Source organism: Hyposmocoma kahamanoa, unplaced genomic scaffold (genome assembly GCF_003589595.1).
Source record: "Hyposmocoma kahamanoa isolate Upper Pololo Valley unplaced genomic scaffold, ASM358959v1 232, whole genome shotgun sequence".
In the NCBI taxonomy this organism is placed as follows: Eukaryota; Metazoa; Arthropoda; class Insecta; order Lepidoptera; family Cosmopterigidae; genus Hyposmocoma; species Hyposmocoma kahamanoa.
In genome coordinates, this window is record NW_020653750.1 from 3,526,255 (window position 1) to 3,536,412 (window position 10,158).

General features: G+C 35.3%; 1 protein-coding gene across 1 annotated transcript in view; it reads left to right on the top strand.

Annotated features, from left to right (window-relative positions):
• The window catches only part of LOC113228618 (sodium-dependent nutrient amino acid transporter 1-like), a 43,351-nt gene that overhangs the window by 16,486 nt on the left and 16,707 nt on the right, over positions 1-10,158 (top strand). The window contains exons 4-6 of the mRNA XM_026461971.1: positions 6,627-6,670; positions 8,235-8,382; positions 8,458-8,536. Coding sequence (XP_026317756.1) covers positions 6,627-6,670; positions 8,235-8,382; positions 8,458-8,536 — 271 coding nt within the window. The remainder of the gene's footprint in view (positions 1-6,626; positions 6,671-8,234; positions 8,383-8,457; positions 8,537-10,158) is intronic.

The window sequence follows — 10,158 nt, forward strand, 5'->3', positions numbered from 1 at the left end:
TGTTCCTCACGCATAATTTTTCTTTTTTTTTTTTTAAGATATTTTCTCGTCTCATAACCCTAAAATAAAGTAAAAACTAAACTTAAAACTAAGTAGCGAGCTTGATGACGCCCAAGTGGGCACGGACCTCGGCTCAGGGCGCTACTGAACACTTCCACCAGAAGGGCGTGCTATAGGAGAGAATCTACCAATGTACGTGCTGAAATGAGGGGCTCTACTACCTCGCCGGCGAGGACGATTGCTGCGTGTGGAGATGGACTGATTTGACACTGACGGCAGCAAGATCGAAGGCAAGATTGGCAGCGCTTTCACCTGCAGGCGAGACCGTGGCGACGTGTTGAGCAAGAAATACCAACTGGTACCGTTCTGCACCGTGTACCAGTCGAAAGTGTTTGTCAAGTGGTTAAGCTAAATCAATAGGAGGATCCTCGCTACAGGGAGTGCGACATCCTGAGCGATTCCTTTCACACTCCTCCTTAGATGCGATCGTTGGTGCTACCGGCAATGAGCGCGCGGACCAACTCGTCAAACATGCTGCCCTCTATAAGAAAATGGCTGCAGACTAGCAGTATAGACGGAAAGAACGTAAGAATAATTTTTCCTGAACGTAGCGGAAGTTTGTTCTCAAATTACAAAAAAATATTATTCTGTTGTTCAATTGGCCTTATGTGGTTCTGACTATCGCTTCAATTCAATTCAATTCAATTCAATATTCTTTATTGCACAATAAACAAGCAAAAATGCAAAACAATCAAACATACAGTGTACAACAGGCGGCCTTATTGCTAAATAGCAATAGCTTCACCTGTATAAATGTACTAGGTACTCGTGAAACAGATTGCGTTTCAAATATTTTTAAGAAAAATAGTTTGTTTATTAAATTAAATAACGGAGAAATAATTTTACCTAGACCAAAACCACTACCTAATACTACAGAACCACTCCCATACAAGATTATTGGCGATGATGCTGTCGGTGTATCAAACAAAGTTTTAAGACCTTACGCACGAAGTAACCTGACACATAAAAAAAAATTTGAGATTAAGCCGTGCTCTGTGAGACTCAATGTACCTTGAGTCTACATTTGGAATAATGAGTAATAAATTCAATATATTTCATAGACTAATGACTACTTCCTTGCCGAATACAATATCAATTATAAAGGCGTATTGCGTTTTACATAACTACATTAGGGAACGGGATGGTTACAGGGTAGAGGACACACTAACAGTTGAAGGGTTCCAAGATCTTAACCTCATTGTGAACTGTATCAGATCAGGCGATATGCAAGGGATAAGTTTGCAAACTATTTCGTTTCTCCTAATGGTATTGTATCGTGGCAAGATGCTAGGTATTTTCTAATAAACTCATATAATACAATAGTGCTGTTTTATTTACTTACCTACAACTTTTTTCTCATTGTTAAATTGTCGTAATTGTGAATGATTGCTTGGCAAACTTCAAGCCAAGCTTTTATTTTGACATCCCGGTCTTGTATAAATTACAAGAGAGATTCCACAATGGGGGACCAAGATGTACTTCACTTACGACACGCTCGGTATTGATATTCATTTCTGTACACAATTGTAACTGTTCCAACCCCCGATCGCGACAGCGGACGGAGCTGTTTAAATTTAATCACGTCTAATTTTGATTCTTTTTTCTTTTTTTTTTTTGTAAAATATAAGCGCGCATTTGACAGCCATCTCACCTATTGGAAAGTGACGATGAGGTCGACGATGGAGCATGCACAAATAATGCCTATTCAATCTCGCCTTGAAAAGTCCCAAGTTATAACGTTCAGGGAACAAGTCTGCAGGCAGGTAATTCCACTCCATAGCAATTCGCCATATAAATGTGGAAGCGTAACGCTTCGTGCGAATCTTTGGAATATCCACAACATAGGGGTGGAACCCTAGCCTACGCCTAATCCCCCGGTTATGAAAAGGGGAAGGCGGAATTAAATCGTGTAATTCCATCGCACACTCTCCGTGATATATCCTGTAAAATACCTTTACCAATTTATAATCATTATAATATAATCTAAATCATGTATCAATCTTAATAAGTGTATAACAGTCTACATCTTTATCATGTACCAATGAATACGTATCTGTAATTCAGTATAACTCGGCGCATTTTAGGGGTAAGTGTCTACTTAAATAACTCTTTATATTCATTATCATTAACTTAGGAAGTGTTGTATATTAATGTACTTGTTTTTATATATATACCTTTTTATTGTTACAGCCTTAATCCTTACTCCTTACTTCTTTGTTATCATCTATATCTATATATCATGCGATCGAGGATGGAGTGGCGATGGATCGAAACAAAATCAGAATGCGAGGCAAAAGAACTATGGAAATTCAAAATTTAAATTTATACGATATAAAATACGAGTAGCCAGGAACTGGAGAAAGGCGATAAAAAGGTGGGATGACGATGTAAGGAGGTCACACCGTCACACAATATTGCGCACGCGTGTATGTCGGCGTTAGTTATCAGCATCGCACTGAATGCACGTATATGCCGCTATAGCGCGTCAGTCAACTGACGAACGACGAACCGACGAACTCGACCGATGGTTCCGTCTACTACTACCAGTTCTTGATTGTTTCGCAAAAAGACGCTACTGTGAATGTTTATATTATTTAGGAACTTGTGGAAAAACAAATATAGAAAAATGCTGATGTGAAAGAAATTCGTAAAGCCACCTGATTGTTATTATCTTGATAGTGAAATAATAAAAAAATTGCAATTTACTTGTCAACGTATATTTTTGTAGATGGGTTCGAAAAGGACTACATGAAATAAATGAATGAATGTTGTTTATTGTTGTACCAAATAGACAATTTTCTTTTTTTGTGAAAAGAAGATGCAGACGCTACCAGTTTATGACGAATTATTCATAATTAATTTATTTGTGGAAACACACGTGCTTTCGCACCGGTTCCATTTTTTTATATATCTATTGTAGTTGTAGTCAAAAGAAAGAAGAGAACAATACGTAGGTACTTGGTCTGTGTTATTTTTCCATTTGAATTTTAAAATGAACAGCACCTTCAAAAAGTAATGACTACAAAAAACGTTCCCAACATCGGTTATTATAAGTACGATTGTGTTTTTGGACTAAATAATGAAAAATCTTTATTTCTCAGGTACAAATTTCGAGTCAAAAGGTAGCAAAAGGCGCCGAAAAAATAATAATAACAAAAATAAATACATACATAAACAAAAAAAAATTATTGACATCAGCACAGTATTTCCAAACGATAATTTACATGTCACGTATTATGATATGTAAATATTAGACATATATCATGATTTTTTTAATCGTTGCGTATATTTTGTATGAACTCGTTCACACATGTCCGTGTCCGGGCCGGGACGGGCCCGCAGTTCATACAAACTAGCACGCCCCGGCCACGTCCCGGGCAAGGCCCTGATATGTGTGGGTAGTCCTTAAGTTTATTAAATCCAGCTTACCCGGGGACAGCCATGTTTTCGACACACAGATTGCTTGAAAGTTATTTTTCTCTACGAATGTTTCAATTTGACAACAAACAAGATTGTTATTAAAACTTTGGAGGTTTTGGAATAATACATTAAAATTGGAATCACTTAACTCTCCACGAAATGTAGGATTTTTATGTGTAGTGAGTGTTTTGTTCAAATCGTTACATTATTGGCCGATTGAGGTAGAGGTATCAGCTACTACGTAATCAGAGCTTTGCTCTATTCCATCTATAAATAATTTTTTATTGCGTATTTTCCTTTTTTCCTTGCTGATTGTAATTGTTCCTGAAGCTTTCGTCTTTCTTTGCGTCCAATCTCGTCATAGAATTCAGAGACGTAGAGGCCTGTATTTTCCAAATATGAAGAATTTTGCAATATATATGTTGCCAATCTTTTACTTATGAGCTCTACCATTATGGGCCGACAATATCCTCTTTTCCCAAGGCGGTGCAATTCCTCAATGTACCCATGATGTACCCCGTTAGATTTACATTATATACATTGTAAAATATGTTAATGACTTCGTTGTTGAGGCTGAATTCATCTTCATCAAAACTTTCAGTTAGACCATACAGGACATTTTTTTTATTGTTTTCGCAGCAATGATGCTGTTCTAAATTAGGTGTTTGCAAGTTTTGGGTGAATTTAAGAGATAAATTACGTATTTCTTTTTCCAAAGCTTGTTTTTCGGTCTCTAGTTTTTTTAATTCGTTGTTCCAACTCGCCGAAGCTGCTGCTAATTTTTAATTGTTCCGACTTTAAAATATTAAACTCCTGTTATTAGCTCCTGTTTTATACCCTTACTACTTGATACCCTTGATAGTATTCGATATTTTGTCTTCAATTTGATTGGTATTTCTGCAATGCTTGACCGTTGCATAACTTTAATTTACCATCTAATAGTTCGCTGAACTGACTTATATTCATGGTCGTATCAACAGAAGCAGATACGCCAGGTTCTGTGACTTGTGTATTACTCGATACAGTATTTCCCAAAAGGCTGTGGTCAGAATCAGAATCACTACTTTGGGTGATGTTTCTCTAGTGTATTATCATTTCTACGTCGTCTCCTTGTGGTGTTCAGGCATTCAGGGCATATCCATGAAATATTATACTTAAGTGCGTTAGTTTTATGTTGAGAAGTCGAGATGCCAAGATATTCAAAGCGGTAGGACCCTTTACAGCAGGAGCAAGTCATATGCTCTGTTATATTGACATGCTTTTTACATGCAATGCAGTTCATGTTGTTAAACATGATGACAGCTCCCTCTTGTTGCACTTTGGTAGAACATTTGATAAGCGCCCTCTAGTTGTGAGTAGAACTGGTTCTTAAGCTAACGCCCTCTAGCGCCAAGGTAGAAATTATTTGATTTAGTAAAATAATCAAGTGGTTGGAGGTAGAGTTTCAAGTTTCAAATTGAAATAAATAGGACGCAATCTTGTGTTTTGGAATGTTAATTACTTCGGCTCATTAAAATCAGTTAATAACCTTATCTTCCAGTCTAACACTTTATGCATTTTTCACAAAATCTGTCGCTTTTGTTTAGTTTTTGGTTTAAAAACCACAAATGAACTTAATTCGTTTTCTACTCACTAATCAGTTTTCAGGTATTTTTGGTTTAAATAGCATTCACTTCCGTAAGATTCTTTTAAGTATATATTCACAATAATAAGTTTTATAAGCACACTTAGATTCACTTTAAAAATACACTTTTTCAATTTTTTATCAATAAAAACTCAAGAGTTCAGTGTTTATGTCGCGCACAGCGCCCTCTCTTTATATCCCTCTCTCTCGCTTTAGAGCGGTCTTCGGATTAGAGAACCTGTGCTTGTGTTCAGTGCCCCATTAGATGACCGTACCGAGTACAGTATCGATCATGGATTCGAGTTCCTCGGTGGAGTCGGCGGAGGCTACTAGTCATCGAGTATATAACCAGAAATAGAGACGAAATGTCATTTCATTTGTTTGAAAATTATTCTGCCATATCATTACTGTAACAACTGCGCTCCAATTAGATAGCCCGAGTTTCACTTCAAATCGACCAGTTAACTTCACCTTTGCTATAATGGATGAAAATTGCAAAATTACATATTTAATATTTAATTACCGATGAAATGTGATTCCGTTTGTTTTGTAATTAGATGTTTTGCTGTTTTTCCCACACCACCGAATAGAACAGAACGACATTGTTAGAGATATTATCTTTATTACAATAAATACAGAATATTTTTTGGAATATACGGAGACGTACACACAGCTCAGTAGTTGGCCTGTCTATATTTCAGTGCAAACGAGAGTTGATATTTATAAGAGCTGTATCGCTAATGTGTTACCAGGAATATATGGCCCTTATTTCGTCTCTATTTCTGATTGTATACCCGATGCTACTAGTATACCAAGACGTCGTCGGCGAAAGGCTGGACGGTTTTGGGCCCACCATGGGTTCCTCCTTTATGTGGTCTGTGGTTCTTCCTCTTTCTGCGTGGCTTGATACGAGGAAGGGTTCGCCGCAGATTTCTTCCACGCTCTCCATGAACTTCTCTATGTAGCACTCTTGCAGTAGACAGAAATAGTAGCTTAGAGCGGCTACCTGTTCTGCTAGCATTGCGAGCAGATTGAGTTTCTCCTACGGAGAGCCCGAAGGGATCGCGACTAACCCGCTTTTCTCGTGTCATATTTTGTTTGTTTATTTTATTACTATGTGAGAGTGTACAAACTTCCGCATGAAATTCGAATACAATAAAATTCATTATTTTTTGCTTAGTGAACTTTGCATGCCGACTATAATTTGTAATCGCCTAATAATCGATTGCTGAAAATAAACAATAATTACCTAATGAGTTTTACCTGCAAAGAGATTATAATGTTGCACTTACAGACTTTTCTGAAACAGTTTTGTAATGAAGGACACTACGCACTCACTGAATTTTGCAAATCATAGATCTTGCTGCCCAATGAAACAAAAATAGAAAAATCTCAATTTTGATCAAAATGTTACTTAGTGAGGTTTACCTTTTAACCGTCGATATGTTTGATCTACAGACGAAAAATGATCCAATCTTTTGCTATTATTATGTATATTAAATATAAATAAAAATTGTTATAGAAAAGCTGTCCTTCATCAGAAAGACGGAATAGACGACGGGATCGGTAAGTTGTTTAGAATATACAGCAAATCATTTATTTCCTTCTTCACTATTCCATACAGTCCACTTGTTAGCCGACCATTACATCAACCTAATCTTACTGATAAGTCCTGATTGATACTTAGATTGTAGATCTGAAAATATTTAAATATTTGTCTCGTACATATATCATAGGAAAAATGGCGTTTTTCTACTACTCCAGCCTATAACCCTTATCTAGTTACGGAATTGAAAGTTTATCCGAATTGGATCCGAAATAAAATTCTGTCTCGCGCACTTTGCTCACTACGTAATATAATTATATATTTAGTTTATTGTATACCCAATTGTGGCTAAGTCTCCCGTCACCTGAAAGTCTACGCCTTTGTAAGTATGATTTGTATGGGTATCACGATGGCTTCAATATGAAATTGAATGCCGAATGCGCGTGCATTATAAAATTTTGTTAACTATAAATAATCCTACATAATATGTATATAGGTGCATTAATTGAAAAAATTAACTCAAAACTGATTCTAAAAAAATTCTCGGATGCTCGGAAATATGTACATTGTTTTCAAGAAAGAACTTGCACAGCGAACTGTTTGCTTGAAAAGCTTGCGAACTTCCGTCCGCTGCTCCAAATTTAAAATTTGTGTATTGTCGATTAATTAACTACACAAACTAATTATGTAAGCGGAATATCGATTCCCTACCGAAATGCAGCAGTCTTTCTTTTCTGTTTTCTTAGTTGTGCATATTTAAGCGTGCAAATTTTTATAATTGAATGTTTTTCCCAAAGACAACATTAAATAATTATCTCGTAATTACTAAACATGAAATTATTATCAAGTTATTATCTTAGAGTACAGATCGAAATTCAAAATTTGGGCTTTGTCACACCCTGTAGAATTGTATTTTTTAAGCGCGTTTCAAGTTTCATGGATATCGTTTGAGGAACGGTTGAATTAGGTGCAATTGAGTGGATGCCAAGGAAGTCTCTGAAAACTGTCATACAGCCAACTAACTACCCACAATTGAGAGAATAAAAAAACAATTGTTTATGTTATTACTTCTTTTGACCACGTACATTGACTAAATGGCGGGATTTTGTTGTCTCCCTTTTTACATGATTCCAATTACTTTTAATAATTTCTTAATTTTTTGTTGTCTTTTTAAACTGATGATTTTTAACAAAATAACAATGCCCTACAATAAATACTCAAATTAAAATAACTTACTTTAAGCGGCAAAAACAAACTAGTTTAAATCGTATCAATTAACTTTTTTGGATTTTCGTAACTTAATTGAGAAAATGAGTTCTAGTGAGGAGAGCGACAACGAAAGTACACAATTTAAAGAATGAGGCAAAATTTTGTCGTGGAAATGTTGTATGTACTGTTCATTTTCAGTCCTTTATTATTTCCTCGCATTGTTTGAAAAATGCACTAAAAATAATATGTATACGAGTAGGTATATACCTCGGGGCGAACGGGAATTGTCTGACTCGTATTACAAGGCTTGTATTATATGAGTCGGGCAATCCCTGACTTCCCGGCCGTGTAATAATATACTAATGCTCGTTTCAGGTGCGCCAATATTGTCCTTAAGTATCTGCCTTTTAATTTCGTGGATTTTTGTGTATATTGCCGTCGCAAAGGGCGTAAAGGATAAAGGATGGCTGTCGTACTCTTGGGCAGTATTGCCTTATGTAATTTTATCTATTCTGTTTGTCAGGTACATATCTGCAAAGAATATTATTTTGGTTTAATTTTGATTATTTAAAATTAATAGACATTTTTTTTTCAATAGAGCCGTGACTTTACCAGGAGCAAAAAACGGAATAGTAGTCTTATTCAAACCCCAGTGGGTAAAAATATTTGATATTAAGGTGAGCGTTTCTTTAATATAATAGTAGTAGAGCTCTTTGTGAAAGATCTGGTCCAGGGAAGTAGTAGTAGTAGTAGTCCTACCACCTTACTTATTTTTGCCACCAAGCGGTAATGTGAGCATTGCTGCGTTCCAGTTTTGAAGCGTTGCTGGCGAGATTACAGGCACATAGGACTTGTCATCTTAAGTCTCAATGTGACGGACGCAGTGGCAAAACTCCTCAAATCTTTACGACTTAAAGCTCTGAGTGGCACTCCCTCTGCTATGAGCAGGCGTGTCGCGCAGCTAAGCGCACGTTTTGTTATTGTGTTGATAAAATAAAATTTTATTCATCTAAAAAAAGCTGGCAAGGTGGATTTTATCCTTGTCATCGTAACTTTAAAACTATTTTAATGTGCGAACACAATGCAGCAGCCTATCACTGAAAGTTGAACTCTTGTAAATACTTTAACATACCTGCTGGTGGCGGTTTCCTAACATTATGTGTCTAATCACCTACCGTAAGAGTGAAAATCAAATAAACTAATTTTAAAACACACCGTTCATAATATAATTTTGACTTCAACTAATTTCACTTTCTGTAACTTAAATTCATATAATTCGCGTTTGACATAATATTAATATTTTAACATTTTTTGAAAAGCTCTTATTATACAGGGTGTCCGGTAAATAATGGATAAGCCTGAAATACCTTATAGTAGAGCTTGTGAGCGTTAAAAAAATATAAAGAAAAATATATCCCATGTAGTACCTAAGATATATTTTTTTCTTTAAATTTAATTATTTTCACCTTATTTTATGATTTTGTACACCACAACTACAAGTTAATAAAGTCCTTCGGTTTTTTTAGTGTCATAATATTCTACATCAACTGTGCTAATAGATAGGCAGTAAATAGTATGACTATGGCACTTAAAAAAAAAAGTTTTATTTTATTTTTAAATGCATTTTTTTTTTCACAAACTTGAAGCATCTTTGATATAAAAAAAATTATTATAACCTTAGTGGACAACTATTCTAAAATAATGTGTGTTTAAAGTATATTTCAAAATGGTATAATTCATTATTGTATCTAATATAAATAGAAAATGATTGCTATTAATGTGCAATAGGAGTAAATTGGACTAAAAACTAAGTTTTCAAAATTGGACCATTTTTTGTCCTGAATTGAGCTTGACCATTGAGGTTCAATCAAGAAAATCAAGAAAAAATTGGAGACGGACGCACTGCTAATCAGAGTGGCTGACTAAGCATAAAATAGCGATCGATGATGTTGTTGCTTCATGCAAAAGCAACTTAATTCTATGGTGAATAATTTAGAACAAAATAAAAATTACTGGGACTAACGGTACAAAGCAGCGAATGCTAGATTGAATTTAGATGGTAACTAAATGTTAACAACTGAATAACATAAATAATATGAAATTAACTTCGTATTATCGAATTAAAAGACGATCAGTTATTTTAAATTTAGCATGAAGGTAAGCTTGCCACAATTGAATAATTTAACATTTGTACAGATTTCTAGCTACAATGAATATATTAAAAGCAAGATAATAATTAATGTAAACATATTATCTTAATAATAGGGGTTAAAGTATGAAATTGCCGATTTGTACTGAA